General features: G+C 44.7%; 1 protein-coding gene across 2 annotated transcripts in view; it reads left to right on the top strand.

Annotated features, from left to right (window-relative positions):
* CTDSP2 (CTD small phosphatase 2) overlaps window positions 1–16,807 on the top strand; it is a 126,334-nt gene that overhangs the window by 92,016 nt on the left and 17,511 nt on the right. For both annotated transcript variants that reach the window (XM_078688831.1, XM_078688823.1), the window contains 4 exons: window positions 3,783–3,821; window positions 5,447–5,548; window positions 7,689–7,745; window positions 11,092–11,184. In XM_078688831.1, the coding sequence (XP_078544957.1) occupies window positions 3,783–3,821; window positions 5,447–5,548; window positions 7,689–7,745; window positions 11,092–11,184 (291 nt within the window). The remainder of the gene's footprint in view (window positions 1–3,782; window positions 3,822–5,446; window positions 5,549–7,688; window positions 7,746–11,091; window positions 11,185–16,807) is intronic.

The following is a 16,807-nucleotide window of genomic DNA, read 5'->3' as shown; positions in this document are numbered from 1 at the left end:
ATACATGTAACAATCATCTGATAGGGAAATTTACTGCAGCAGATCTAGTCGAGGGCACAAGATAAAAAATAACAGATTATAAACTTAAGGACAGGCAAACTATATAAAAGGTAAGTCACGCACTTATGCAACATGTTGCACTATTACGACAAAATAATAACCTTTGCCAATATATTCATTAGAATAGTTCACAAAACAACAAAAATATTAATAATATGAACATCCAAAAGCTATACATTGCGTTCATACGCAGCAGAGACACCGTCAACTAATAAACAATTTACTTTAACGAAGACTTTTTTTTTTACCGAAACAAACACTAAACTAGAAAAAAAAACAAGTCAACAAATACATACCAAAACACAAAACAATATTAAAAAAAAATTACCTGTCAGGCGATGCAGCAAACAGACAGCAAACCCGGCACGCCTTCCAAGAACGGCGCGGTCGACAATCAGGGGATTTCCAAAGTTACGTGCTCCAATTAGGACGCTACGTAACACAACGTACCAATCTCATTGGCTGTGAAACACGTCAATCAAAAAAAGAACATAAACACAAAAAAACACTAGACCGCTACACTAACAAACGTAAGTAACGTTAGGGAACATTAGCACATCTGCCATTTTCATTTAATACACACACACACAACACACACACAAAATAAACACAACACACATTTATATAAAAACACACACACATACACAACACACACACCCAAAAAAATAGAACTAAAACTCCACAATAGCAAATATACACACACACACCAACACACACACACAACAGCCCCCTCACCCTCACAAACCTCTCACCCTCACCCCCTCACACCACCACACACTCACACCCCCTCACCCTCAAACCCCCTCACACACCCTCGCTCCCCTCACACCCTCACCCCCTCACAACCCTCTCACACTCACTCCACCTCACACCCTCATCCTCACACACCCTCACCCCCTCACCCTCGCACCCTCTCACCATCACCCCCCTCACCCTCCCTTACCCTCATCCCCTCACCCTCACACACCCTCAGTCACCCTCACACCCTCACCCTCACACACCCTAACCCTCACTCACCCTCACACACCCTCACACCCCCTCAGCCTCACACCCCCTCACTCACCCTCACCCTCACACACCCTCACACAGCCTCACCCTCACACACCCTCACCCTCACACCCCCTCACTCACCCTCACCCTCACACCCCCTCACTCTCACACCCCCTCACTCACCCTCACACACCCTCACACAACCTCACCCAACCTCACCCCTCACCCTCACACCACTCAGTGCTACAACACATATTGTGTTACAATAGGTGTCACATTTGCGAAAGATAAAACTAGTGGCATTGTAAATAACAAAGCTATTAATTTCTTCGCTACTTTCAAAACAAGCACATTAATAAAAAAATGTGTCCTTTACAATACCAATAGCTGAAAATTTCCTAATGCAAGACCTATTGCATTGCTGTGCTTTTCTCCCCGGCTGCACTCTCCTGCTCTCTAGAGATGTGGCCTAACGACCAGAGCTGCCATCTAAGTCACGTAAATACAAAACATGTTGCATTCCAAATGCTATAGGTGTCACATTCGCGAAAGTTATAACTATTAGCGTTGTAAATGACAAAGCTATCAATTTAGCTATTTTAAAAACCAACAAATAAATAAAATATTTGTCATTTACAAGACCAATAGCTCCAACTTTTCTAATGCGAGACCTATTGCATTTCCAATGCTTGTTATCATAATACAGGCTAACCAATTCCCGCCGGGATAGACCTCTACACGCTTCTTCAGGCTTAGTCCATAATAAGGGACATCCTAATCTATCTGCTACTTCACATGTGGTTTAAGGAAACCTGTTTTGAGAGCTAAGTGGGATTCCATGCTACCTTCTAGTCCTAAGAGTTTGTTGTGATTCATTTTGTGTGATTGTGGCTAGTGGTGGTGTACTCTGAGATGCCATTTTCATTAGAGCGGACAATGGTGAAGTACAGTGCAATGGAACAGGTGGCCTGCATTTGCAGCAGGAGAGGGATTAGAAAGATTAGGCAGTTTGTAATTGAGCTTCTGAAAGAATGTCCTGATGGGCTGGTCATTGGGTGCATTTTATGGATGGCTTACTCATCCCCTAAGGCTGGCAGCTATTCGCCACCCGACACCCACGAAAATTAAATTCAGAGAACTAATGGTGAACTTGCCACGACACAACACCCAGAGTTCTTCTGGAAGAGGGGTGTCTTGTCTGGAAGTCCACGAGGCAGGATCCATGCCAGATCATCCGGATAACCACTGACTATGTCGTTGATTTATTTCATGGAAGCACCTTCAAACCCTGCCAGGGATCAGCTTCCCATGGCGTTTTCCTATCTCTAGTTTAAGGCATAATGATCGTATGAGAGAACATTGCTGCACTGATTATAATAATTGAACCCTCTCTCAGTGACCCCAGCAAAAAATATACGAACTTTAATTGTAATTGTCCTACTTAACAATGAGGATCATAATAACATTGATTAATATGGATCTCACACTTGGTCAGTGTCCACACAACATTTGCGCAGGGACTCACTTGGGCCTTTGTGTTTGTGTCAGTTTTTCTGCCTAGGATTCTCTAACTGTAGACGAACTTTTGCCCCAGATTACCACAGTTTCACTTATTTGATCCTTTGTTCGTCGCGTCTTGGCTTTCATTCGAAATGTCCCTAGGCCCGCTCCACCTCACCTCCATTTTACCTCCATTCTCCCTATGGCAGAGTATGGTGTCACTGTGCCAGTCTTAATGTGTCATACGCTTGGTTCACTCTGTCTCTTCTACTCTGTGTCTGATGCTGTCTCTCCTCCTCGCATCTCTGTCTTTCTCCCGCTTCTACACCTTCCTATCTCACCGTCTAGCAAATGTCCTTGTCCTTTGTCGCTTTCCAGCATTCTTTACGTCGCATCAGCCACCCTTCTTCCGGAAGCTTCCCTCATGTCAGTCAGGGCGGCCATCTCCTGGATTTCTTTCCAAATCAAGAGCCATCCATAAATAAGCCCCGTTTCAAGATTCCATCCCAGACTCTGGTTTTCTCCCCTTGCAGTGGTTTACACGCCCTTGACATTGCATTCATTATTTCTTTCTTCCTTTGTGGCATTTTGGCAGCCAGGGAAAGCAGACTCTGCCCAGGGCAGCGGTGCAGAGGTGAAGGCTGCCTGTTCCCTCGGACATGCAAGCATGGATGGGCCTCACTGCTATGATAATGTGAGGAGGCCACCACCATCCGCGTTCTTTCACCCTTGCATTGGCCGGTCTACGGTTATCTGGGATTTGTATATAAAGAAAAAAGAGATGAAATGCCCTTCCTGATTAACTGGTAATCTGCCTTGTTTGAGAAGCCTGGGGTGGGTGTTACAGGGTCCTCCAGGATCTCCTGCTGTGGCTTCTACCCTAAGTGTGGTAGCCCAGACAGCTAGAGAAGGCCCGACGGATCCCTTCACCAGCATGTAGATGGACGCCACTGCAACCAGACCTCCCATTCCTCATTCTCACCTTTACAGAGTTGGTAGTGGCTTCTTGAATGACTGGTTGTTCTCTCCTGTGATGAAACACGGACATCTGTATTGGTCTGTGACGCGGTCGCGTTGAGATGGAGAGCGTTGAAGGGGTGAGCTTAGGTGGAGGCCTCACGTTTCATAATGCTCCTGTGTTTGTGTTCCTTCAGTCCTGCACTCACATTTCCACTTTGAATTTTCTCACGAGATGAAGCATCTAATTCCTACTTTTCTTCTTCTCCCCTCAGTCTGACTTGCTGCAGTGCCTCCAGTACCAGTTTTACCAGGTAAGCATGGCCGCAAACCTGGTAATGTCTGCAATACCTTGAAGCAACTTTGTCGGTGTGCGACTCCAGACTTATGAATGTCAGTCAAGGAAACATGGAACTGGTGTTTTAGGCGGGCCAGTACAGGCCGGCTGTGTAGAACAGTGCGCTTGTCTTATGGTGATCAAGAGTTTGGTACCTTGGCATTATTTGTTTACATCATTGACTGTCTGTAAACTGGACAGCTTCACGCTCATGGCAAACCCTTAAATATCTTGGACATTTTCAAACTTGGAATGAAGAGTTGTTGAATCCCAATTGTTAAATGACAATCGTCGTATGTGGTAAAGCACTTAGGTATAGATGCATCAAAGGAAAAACCGGTCGCAAAGGGGCAGATTCTCAGAATCTGCCCCTTTGCGACCAGTATTTTTGCATTTGGGATGCATCATCCCAAATGCAAGAATCGCAATTTAAGAAATCGCAAAATTGCGATTACTTAAATTGCGATTGCATTTAAGGAATCTCAAATTGAGCTTCCTTAAATGCAATGCATCAAAGAAAAAAAAATAGCGATTTCGCTAATAGGGGGAGCAAATTACCATGAAGTTAAACTTCATGGTAATTTGCAAAAACAGTGCATTTTTCAAAGTTCTATTTTACACACACACACATGCCCTAGGGGCATGTGTGTGTGCAAGATATTCTCATATGCAGATTTCAGGGGTGCAACAGGGTGTCCTTTTGACACCCTGGCACTCTTGAAATTGCATTCTCAATTTGCGATTCTCTAATTGAGAATCGCAAATTGAGAATGTCTTCCCATTGATTCCTATGGGCCTCTAGGCCCATAGGAATGAATGGGGAGGTATTCCTTAATTGCGACTCGCAATTTGCGAGTTGCAAGTAAGGAATGTTTAGAAATCGCTATTGTTTTGCGATTCCTACATGCATAGCCTTTTGCTATTCCTTATTAGCGAATCCTTATTTTTCGCTAATAAGGAATCGCAAATGGCATTGTTGATGCATCTATACCTTAGTCACTGGGCTTTTATTAGTAGAACACAGGAAGGCCTGGTGCCGTTTCCAGCACACAGTACATGTGTTTCGTGGGTCCAGTGTGCAGTTCTTGGGGAGCGGTCTTTCACATGCTAGATCTAGATGTAGGGGGATGCTTATGGTCCGGTGCAAGTCCAAACGAAACGAAAGGGTGTATAAGGAATACTTTACTACCCTAGCCCGTGTCCTTCAGAGGAGAGTATAGCTAAAAGGTACTGTAATCTCAGGCACTTTCCTTTGGACTAGTGAGTCCTTAGTAGCCCCATTGCGCTCAACAACATGTTTCTTTGCTGAGTGGAATCATTGCTTCTCTGTTCTGTCTGTCTCTTGTGAACTTCAGACTTAATGAAAACCAGCAAAAGTGCCTGAAAAGTAACCTCCCTGGAGGAGTTTTCCTTACATATAAACCGGTCTGATTAAAGTGACTTGCGCATGTACAGTGTGGACTTAGCTAACTATCGTTAACACATTTTCGGGTAAATGTTCTACGTCTTGTGACGCAGTGTGCGGCCTTCATGCAAGGCTTGTTGTTGGCTGCATTTGTCCCTTGTGGTGATTTGCCCCCTTGACTCATTGTCTTATTTCAGATTCCAGGCACCTGTCTGCTCCCCGAGGTGATCCAGCAGGACCTGGGAAAGATCTGTGTGGTGATCGACCTCGACGAGACGCTAGTGCACAGCTCTTTCAAGGTGAGTGTATCTCCGCCTGGATAGCGGTGGAGAAACAACGATGACATGCTCAAGTCTCGTCTTTTGAGTTAGGAGGGAACCTGTGGCTATTTCACCGGCATGATCTGGAACAGCATAGTAGGAGGACAGAAATCTATTTGAACTTACTAGAACAGCTAGGGCTCTGGGCCAGTGTCGGTTGAAATTTGCATTAAGCTTCCTACTCATGGACACAAGAGTCTCAAAAGAAAGACGACTGGATCCTTTGACGCTGCCCTATAGAGGGATGTACGTCAGTACAACACGATCATTTTGATTGCGGTACTTTACAACACGGTTTTCACAACGCAAGTCGTTACAACGACTTGCGTTGGAGGGCGCTGGATTGAGGATTAATTTAATTTTCTATTGCAACTCCAGCCCACGTAACAGTAGGGAAGGTGTTGGAATAGAAAATCAAACTATTCCTTAAGCAAGAGCGCCATCCAACGCAAGTCGTAGTAATGACTTGCGTTGTAATGGCTGCATCGTAAAGGTCGCGCGGTGTAAACACCGCGTTGTAAAGGATGTTTCCCCTATAGTGTACATCTGTGAAATGCAGTAGTCCCAATCTTCGTGCTCCCTATGGCCATCTTAGTGGAAAGGCCTGAATGAGACAAAGAGATGTACCCTATGTGCACTCACATGTACTTCACCAGCTACCCTCATGCCGCAAACATCTGCACATCCCCCATTGAGAACCTGAACGCTCTCATGCTGGTTGGTCTGGTGGGGGCGATGTGTCGAGCTAAGAATGCACTTTAGGGAACGGGAGAATGTCTCCAAAACCAGTTAAACTGTTCGCACCTCGTATCTATATTTTCTTATTCCTTAAACAGCAAGGTGGCCTTCAAATATCTGTCGCCTGTGTAAAGCTTACGCTAGTGGAGTAAGATAGTGTTGGTTCCCTTTTGAACGCTTGATTCTTCTGATCGAATAACTAAAGTTTACAATGCACCTAAAACCTTTATAAACACATGTTGCACTCCACATCATTTTATTTGGATGCATTTGTACCTCCCTTAGCCACATAAATGGGAGAGACGCCTGGAGCGAAGCTTATCGTTCTTTCACCCAAAGTCACTGATGCCGCCTTCAAAAAATCTGGTTTAAAGCTGAAAACACTTCTGATTGAAAACTTGGTCAGAGTTTCTCTGCCCTCTTTGGGAACCTGTTCTCCTCTCCGTTTGGCACGTGGCTGCGGACAGGTTCACTTGTCTTCTGCAGCTCTAATGATATCCGTACAAGGCAACAGCATCACACCATTTTGCAGATTATCATTAGACTTAGTTTCCCTTTACTTTACATTATGTCCCATTTAATGTCCGGGTAATGTAGTTCTTCATACATATGGAATTCTGGCGCCACCGTGTGTCCACTTTTGTGTATTACAAATATTCATGCACGTCAGACACGTTGGTTTGGCCAATGCTTTTTACTGATATTGAGGAACGACGTAGACAGATGACATCTCTTGGTGATCAAACATTGGCTTTGTTGAGACAGATGACATACTGGACACCTGTTTCGATATACCCACACAAAAGGAGTTCTTGGGGACAGTATAACTAGTTTACGGCTCTGGCTGCCAAAATGCAATCTATGCCCCAAATGTCTAGAAGTAATAGCGGTGTAATAGTGCATATAGTGGTGAACCCCGTTTACCCCTGTTAAGAATCATGGTTGGTGTAGGAGTCCTTATTTCACAAATGTCAACACAACATTGGCTGAGAAATCAGCTGCTATTCCATTTGGATTTCCAGCGAATTTAAAGAAATGCAGTGCTGTGGATGACAAGACTAGTAGAAGAGCATTCTTATGACTTGCGTCAGCTGGCAGTTACAATAATGATAAAAAACCCAAATGTGGGATCTCTTGCCTGATGTGACTCACTGGTCATCCAATCATGTAAGTCCTCTCTGCTTGTACCCAGCCATCAAATTGAAATACTTCCTGTAATTTCTTTGGCAAAAAACAATATGGCGTCAGTGATTTAGTCGTTTTGTCAGGCAACTGGACAATACTTATTGGATGTTAGGGGTCAGCTGCCATGCAGCGTTCTTGTTGAATTTGTCTTTTTCTGCTGTATGCTTGCCCTGAATAGGCTATGTTTGTCTTTCAGCCAATCAGCAATGCTGACTTTATAGTGCCTGTAGAGATAGAAGGTACAACACATCAGGTAAGGATGAACGTTTTTTCCTGGGATGTTTTAAGTGCAGATGTAGTGCATGCAGAAATGTATCAATAACGGTCACTGTCGGGTTCTTGCCGTATGCAAGCATTCCTTTTTAAGTCTAAGAAGCCCTGGTCGCACTATGTGCCCATCGCTCCCTCAAGCAGAACGCGAATCTAAATGCGAGACCGCACCTGCTTCTTTTCATGAGGTGCAAGTGACCCAATATGTGATCTCTAGTAATATTAGACACTCCCCCAACGATGACCACCACATAGCGGTCATGTATGCTGCCTTCAGTCATTCCTAGCTTTTTCAGCCACCAGCACTTTGCGTACCCTAAACTCTTGAGACTTGATATTCTGGTACCTCCCCGCACCTCCTGTCACGTGCTAAATGTAGTTCTTCTCGTTATGCATGCTTAAAAAACAGAACACCTGTTGCAATTATGTTAATATTTATTTTTGCATGGATGTGATAAGATGCTGGTCACCTGATACATCCTTCTTTCATCCCAACACCTTCATTACTTTGCTAGTCTTCTTCTCCCTCATTTCTTCTTCTGTCCTTTTCTCTTTTCTTCTTGTATTGTCTTATTCCTCTCCTTTCTTTTCCTCCTCTTTGTTATCCACCAGTCTCTCTTCTTCTCCCGGTCCCCTTCTTGAAGCAGCTCTGTTCTCTCTGGTCTGCTGCACGTGATCTCAAAGTGGTTGTGGCCCGCTTCAAGTAATCCAGGATAGGCTGTTTCTTCGCAGTGTGGCCTATTCTCGATTACTTGTCTCGGGAGGCAGCCCCGTGCCACGATGGAAGGTTGTGCTGTTGGGAGTTGGCCTTGAAGACTTCAGAAGGTATATGAAGAAAGAAGAGGTTCTTATGACTACGGGTTTATGCTTTTGACGTAGAAGCCTGTAATAGGAGTCTCTGGAAGCAGCTGGGCAGTTTTGTGAGTCCTGTGTTTTTAAAATATAAATACCTCATCAGGGGTAGCAAGCGCTATATAAATACAAACCCTTCCCTCTTCTATCCCTCCACTTTCCTTTTGAATCCAAATAACTGGCTAACATGTCCACTGCTCACATTAATTTCTTATTTCCCTATACTAATTCACCACAAATCCTTTTTTGGTTTGCGGAGTAGCGTGCTACCTGCCGAAAAAGCGATTAGATACCTCAGGGGTAGTAAGGGATACATAAATCCAATTACAATTTAATTGACCCTGTTGAACATTCCAGATCTTCACTCCCTTGCAAGCTTCTTTCCGGTAAGTGCCAGTGTCAAAACATTCCATTGGCCTCTGTCCTACTCCTGCAGTTTCCCTTTACATGAAGTCGTCCCCCTTCCGCTGGAAACCAAGCACTTCTTACCAATAAGAAATCTGTCTGCAACACTTCATAACTGCGATCACGTTCCCTTTCATTACCGCAGTGAAGGGCCCCCCCCCCCCCCCCCCTGCCTTCCTACACCTGATATCCAACCACTCCCCTGCAGTAGCTCTCAAAGTGAATCACAAAAGGTTCTCCTTCATCAACTCAACCGCCAAAGCCATCATTTCAGCTCGGCATCTCATGATAACTTGAAGAATCTGATGTTTCGTCTTGTCCCATCTCCCAGTCTGGGATGCACCCCTTTATTTGTTTTTTTATTCCAAAAGCCAGAAAAGGTCCTATTTAATGCTATTGATTAACCCCATACAGCATTTCTGTTTGCTGTGCAAGCTGTCACTGGTATAAAAATCTTCACAGAATATGTCAAAATGCACTTGTTCCCCAAAAGGCGAGGTTGTGTTGTAAACTTTTAGTACAGTGTGGCGGTAATGTGCTTTTCTGGCTGGAGTTGCATTGCACAAATGCTGCTTCTCCAGCACAGGTACCCTCTGGCACTAACCAGAGGCGCGTGGCTCTGTTTGCTGCCATTCCCACACATTGGTGCAGTTTGAGACACAATATATGAAGTCCTCATGGGTGGAAAGATGGGCTGGGACTTGCTGTGGGAGCTTAACAAATAATTTAATTTAGATGTTTAGTGGATTCCACAAGTGTTTTTGATTGCTTGGGTTCATGGCACCTGGCCAGGGGCTCTCAGAGGAAGCCACGCAGGCTGCGGTCTCTGCAGAGCCTTGCACCAACTTGTTAATCGTCTAGACTCATGTTCACCAGGCAGAAATACCTTTCCTTGTAGGACTGATCAGGAGGCAGGGCCTGAGGCACCTAAAATGTCTGTTGCTTTGTACTTGTAGAGCACACTTGTGCAATTTCCATGACCCCGTAGCACGAGTGTGTTGCTAGACTGTATGATATTGCATTGTTCCTGTGAGCAGGACAAATATGTGGTTTCAGCTGCAGTGATGTAGCAGCACATTCATGATTCTGCATTCAAACTTTAGCATCTAACACTTGCTGCCACAAATTAATCTCCATCAAACATATTTTGAGGATATAAGTAAAAAAAATCTGCTTCTTAGCCAGCCTCATGTTTTTGTGAAGCACGGAAGGCCCGTTTTGTGACTGTAATAAAAAAATAATGACGAAGTTAAGGAGGGAATACTCGTTTAGGTAAAAAGAAAATGGTGCTGGGGCCCGGATACGTAAAACAAATATATATATTTGTTTTTTTGAGGGGTAGTACTGCCTTTCAAAATCTAGAGAGATTGACCGGGTGGGACCCTCTTTTGGCACCTTCTATTGCTGGAAATAGGCTTGTTGAAGGGAACCTCAGGCTGTTTGGAGAAGTATGGAAAGGAACAGCATGCATTGCCAAAGCTAATATGTCTGGCTTTAAAGGAATGTTGTATTACAATATTAAGCATTTTAATTAAAAAGCATGTGAATAGATCTGTATTTGGGCAGAAACAAAGAACTGTAGAATAATATTGGTGTAGGTTAAAAGATCAGTTGACAGGTGCACAAAAAATGTAGGTTGATGACTGGCCTCCTCCCATCTGTGCTGCTGAAAAGAGCATAAATGATCTAGTTACCCAAGACACTCACATATCACCTGTGTGACCCTTCAATTTCAAGCTTAGGCAGCTGTTTAAATAAAGCAAATCGTCACAGCTGTGAGGAGGGCAAGCACTTTTTTTGTGGAAGCACACTTTTGCCCAATTAAAACATGTACGCCTGGCTCCTAACATTTGGGCGGAGCCAAAACCCCTCCCTGGTGATGCTCACATAATTGGCTGAGTGAGCTGCGCTGTCAAGCCAGATCATACAAATGTGTGATTTTGAATGTTTCTGCTCAGTATGAAATTGGACTCTGCTCCACATGTTGGTGTCGGTCACTGAGCAGCCCAGTGCTATTGCACTGCATAGCCCAACAGACCTTATAAAGCCTGCTGTGCTCTTTCTCCCCTCAGGTGTACGTTTTAAAGAGGCCTTACGTAGACGAGTTCCTGCGACGGATGGGTGAACTGTTCGAGTGCGTCCTATTCACTGCCAGCCTAGCAAAGGTAAAGTGGAGAGATTTACAAACGTCCGTCTCATGGCGGAGGTTGGTGCATGCTTAGGGGAGCCTGCCGGGTCGTGATAGCCGCACCCAGTGGTGAAACATTTCTGAAAACTAGTAAAAGCAGGAGTTTCTAGGTACGTCACTGAGCCCATACTCTGTAGACGAGTGTGAAGTGCTGGCCCAAGTTCCCGGATTAGTGGTCTTCAGAAGAAGGCAGGTCAAGAATTCCTGCTCAAACGTTAACAGATGCTGTGCAAGCGATTCCGTAATGGTTCTCCGTTCAAATGACTTGTAGTGTGCCTGCTTTGATGATCCTTCTTTCCTTGCCCTGCTCGTTTCCCATCCACTGGTACAGTAGCTCCCTACTGTTAGCAACTGATTTTTATTGCCAGATTTGAAATGATGAGCTTGTGTTCCTCTAGCTGTGCTTCTCATGAACTACAGTATTCATGACAGCAGAAGAGAAGAACCGCAAGTATCTAGTTCAGCGGCCAGGGGAAATCCTCCAACCTGACTGAGGTTCATCAATGGCTTTAAGACTTGGCCTTAGTACAAAATTGTCTCCATTTCTCATAAGCCTATTCTAGATCTGAGTGTGTCCTTTCATTTGAAGAGAGCGCTAGCTACCTTGGTGACACAGTGCGCTTTGCAGCAGAATGTATTCATAGACTCTCGAGGTTCCACCGCGGCAAATCAAAATATCTTTATGTTCGAGGCATATGGGCTGCAGATGGTACATTTATGAATAGATCGCCATCTGGTGTTGGGCTCGGATGATTGCACTTGTTTTTCTCTTGGAGAAGTCTTTTGTAGTCACGAGACTGATGACTCCTCCCCTGGGTGCTAGTGCGCATGGGCATCGGCTCCATCCTTAGATTGTTTTTTTCCGCCATCGGGTTCGGATGAGGATCGAAGCGTTCCGGATCGACTTCGAGAAAAAAGTTATATTTCGGCGCATATTCCCTTTCCAATTCGACGGTATTGTTATCGAGCGCGAGTTCATTTCCATTTCGACGCGCTTCGACGTCAACAACAAAAATTTACAACTTCTACGCCGACCAGAGTCCATGGAAAGGACTCCATTCAAGAAATGTCCAACGTGTGGTGCTAAGTTCCCACACACGGACTTACACGAGGTGTGCAACCTCTGTTTCTCACCTGAACACGAATCCATGGACTGTGAAGCCTTCCAGGGACTGTGAAGCCTGTGTGGCATTCTCCTCCAAGTCGACGATTAGAAACCGTCGAGCCCGAAGACACGAGGCGTCGAGAATGCAGTCAGATGCAATCCCGGAGTTGTTCGAGGCACAACATCCAGAAGAGGAAGAAGAAGATGAGGACGAGTCGAGGTCGGAAGCGGACGAGTCCGACGTCGAAGAAATCGACGTTCATCAAACCGTGAGTGACGACGTCCCTTTACCAAAAAACCGACCCCGTTTGGTGTCGACTCCGCCTTCGAGCCCGGTCAGACAACCGAAAAAAGTTTCCGACGCCCCGCCTTTAGGCTTGGCACCGAAACCGAAACACTCGGCCTCCCATCATGTCGGATCCGAGAAACGGTCGACATCGACACCGAAGCTCCATAACAAGGAAAGCTCGCAGTCGAAACATTCCATGTCGAAACCGAAACAAGCTTCGACGTCGAAGACTTCCTCGACACCGAAAAGATCGGACTCGAACAAACTTTCGGTGCCGAAAACATATAACACTGAAAGTCTAAAGCAAAAGCACCTTTCGGAACCAAAAACTTCGGTACCAACACAGGAGCATCAGACAGATCCAAAACAAAAGACTTTGTTTATTGATCCGCAAACTGGCAAGGTGGTGACAAAACTACCTAAAAAGAGGAAGAATGAACAGTTGGACGACAAAGCTCCTCCTCCTAAGAAGAAAACAATGGGGACAAATACAACTCCTCCCCTTTCTCCACAACCTAGAGACACACCCTCTTCTCCTCTTCCTCACACTCTGCCAGCTATTCCTGCTACACCACGCCCATCTACACCTCAAACAGATGTAGAAGGTGACACAGGGGAGGGAGAACTTCCTAGGGATGATAACGACACTACCCCAGAAGATACAGACCCATGGGAAGATTATAATGCAGGATCAGATAATGATAATTACCCTGACCTGTATCCCTCAAAACCTTCACCACCCGATGATAATACAGGTTTTGCACAGTTAATTAATAGGGCAGCAAAATACCACAAGGTAGACTTACATGCAGAACCTCAGATAGAGGATTTCCTTTTAGAAACACTACCTGCTGCACAAAGAACCTCAGGGACCCTACCAATGCTTAAGGGTCTCCTTAATCACACATCAGACATATTTAAAGACCCAGTGAGAGCTAGGGTTTTAAATCCAAGAATTGACAAAAAATATAAGGCAGCCCCAAAGGACCCAATATTTATTAAGGGACAAAACCTCTGGACTCGCTAGTAGTCACAAACGCTCGTAAGAGAGCAAATTTCTTAACTACGGGAGAAGCTCCTCCTCCTGACAGGGAGTCCAAGTTAACAGATGCCTCTGGAAAAAGAGTAGCATCCCAAGCGCCAAACAGCTGGCGTATAGCTAATACGCAGGCGCTATTTGCACGTTATGATAGAGCTCATTATGATGAGTTAGAAAAACTCATCACACATCTCCCTAAAGAACATTAAAAAAGGGCAGATCAGCTCATACAAGATGGGAAGATAATAACTAACACTTCCATTAAGTGCGCCTTAGACGCAGCAGACACTGCAGCAAGATCTATAAACACCAGTATCATGTTAAGAAGACATGCATGGCTCAGAGTCTCAGGATTCAAACAAGAGGTACAAACCTCCTTGTTAAACCAGCCTTTTGATGGGAAAACACTTCTTGGCTCAGGGACAGATGAGGCCTTAGAAAAGATGAAAAAAGACACAGAAACGGCTAAATCAATGGGAGCATTTAAACAGCCAACTCAAAGGAGTTCCTTTCGTAGGTCCACCTATAGAGGCGGATCCAAGAATACAGGCACAAGCCAGCAATCAACCTCTTTTACACCAACATCACCCAGAGGTAATTCTAGAGGCAGTTACAGAGGTAACAACAACAAAGGTAGAGGTCGTGGAAATAACAACAACCGCAACTCTCCTACCACAAAACAGTGACTTCATACAGCTCCCCCCAGACCATATAACACCGGTCGGGGGACGTCTATCACAGTTCCTACGTGTCTGGGAAAACATCACATCAGACAGGTGGGTGCGACAAATTATCCAACATGGTTATTGCCTAGAACTGACAGCTACCCCACCAAACATCCCCCCCAAACAGCATCCAATGAGTCAAGATCATCTAACATTGTTAAAACAGGAAGTACTATCACTACTACAAAAGCATGCCATAGAGAAGGTTCAACAACATCAACAGGGAACAGGAGTATACTCTCTATACTTTCTAATTCCCAAAAAAGACGGGTCTCTAAGGCCAATACTAGACCTCAGACCTCTCAATGCATACATAAATTTGGAACATTTCCACATGGTCACGCTCCAACAAGTACTTCCTTTACTGAAGAAAGGGGACTTTCTTTCTACACTGGATCTAAAAGACGCTTACTTGCATATCCCAATTCACAAAGCCCACAGAAAATACCTAAGGTTTGTGGTAGAAGGACAACATTACCAGTTCAAAGTCCTTCCTTTTGGGGTTACAACAGCACCAAGGGTGTTCACAAAATGCCTAGCAGTGGTGGCAGCACACCTAAGAAGACAACAAATACATGTCTTCCCTTACTTGGACGACTGGCTAATAAAGGCCAAGTCACAACAAGAATGTCTTCAAAACACACAGAAGACAATTCAGTTGCTGCACCAGCTAGGGTTTACGGTGAACTACACAAAATCCCACCTGCAACCAAACAAGGTTCAACAATATCTAGGGGCTAACTATAGATATAGAAAAAGCCAAAGTATACCCCAATCCAGTCAGGATTCAAACAATGCTCACATTGATTCAAAGATTCCAACCACAACACTCACTAACAGCTCGAGTGTTCATGCAGCTATTAGGAATGATGTTATCCTGCATACTGCTAATACCATATGCCAGACTACAAATGCGTCCGCTCCAAGAATGTCTAGCAACACAGTGGAATCAGGCTCAAGGTCAGATTACAGATCTGGTGTTGGTAGACGACCGCACACATTGCTCTCTGAAGTGGTGGAACACAACAAACATTTCCAAGGGGCGGTCGTTCCTAGAACCAATTCCACAAGTGGTGCTAACAGCGGATGCATCGCTCACCGGATGGGGAGCGCATATGGACAAATATACAGTACAGGGAAGATGGAGTGTACAGCAAAAAAGACTGCACATCAACCATCTAGAACTACTAGCAGTGTTTCTATCATTAAAAGCTTTTCAAATGCAGATTATCAGCAAAGCAGTCCTGATCAGAACAGACAACATGACAGCAATGTATTATATACAAAAACAGGGGGGGGACACACTCTCTCCAACTATCCAGGCTAGCGCAGGAAATTTGGAGATGGGCCATTCCTCAAAACATCTATCTGTTAGCCGAACACCTTCCAGGAGTTCAAAATCAGATAGCAGATATCTTAAGCAGGGAGTCAGAACAAATACACAAATGGGAACTGCAGGACCAAATACTGCAGCCATTCTTCCTAAGATGGGGACAACCAGAGATAGATCTCTTTGCCACTCATCAGAACGCAAAATGCTAAAGCTTCGCATCCAGGTACCCACACCACATGTCGCAGGGCAATGCATTATGGATTAATTGGTCCAACAAATTTGCATACGCTTTTCCCCCTCTCCCACTAATTCCATTAGTGGTTCGAAAACTGCAACAACATTCAATGACCATGATACTAGTAGCACCCACGTGGGCACGACAGCCGTGGTATACCACACTCCTGCAACTCTCACAAGTGCCACATCAATAACTAAGAATCCTACCCATGCACCTTACACAGAACCATGGAGAAATAATACACCCAGATCCCAAACAAATGAACCTAGCGATCTGGCTCCTGAGGTCCTAGAATTTGGATACTTAGATTTACCTCCAAAGTGTATGGAAATCATTAAGCAAGCAAGACGTCCCACCACCAGAGCATGCAATGCAGCAAAGTGGAAAAGGTTTGCTGTATACTGTAACAGTAACAACATCAACCCTCTGGACGCATCCACAAAAAATATTATTTGCTACTTACTACACTTAAAGCAATGTAACCTTGCTTACACCTCCATTAGAGTACATCTTGCAGCTATAGCAGCGTACCTGCAAAACAGGCAACCTCTATCCCTGTTTAGAGTGCCAGCAATTAAAGCCTTCATGGAAGGCCTTAAAAGAGTAATTCCACCAAGACTACCACCTTCCCCAATCTGGAATCTCAACATAGTACTCACCAGACTAATGGGACCACCCTTTGAACCTATGCATAGGTGTGAAATACAATTCCTTACATGGAAGGTAGCCTTCCTTATAGCCATTACCTCCCTCAGGAGAGTGAGTGAATTACAGGCATTGACAATACAAGAACCATTCCTACAGTTACACCAAAATAAAGTGGTTCTTAGAACAAACCCAAAATTCTTGCCTAAAGTAATTTCAGCATTCC

Source organism: Lissotriton helveticus, chromosome 1_1, assembly GCF_964261635.1.
Source record: "Lissotriton helveticus chromosome 1_1, aLisHel1.1, whole genome shotgun sequence".
NCBI classification, from domain to species: domain Eukaryota; kingdom Metazoa; phylum Chordata; class Amphibia; order Caudata; family Salamandridae; genus Lissotriton; species Lissotriton helveticus.
This window is presented reverse-complemented; position numbering and strand designations above follow the sequence as displayed.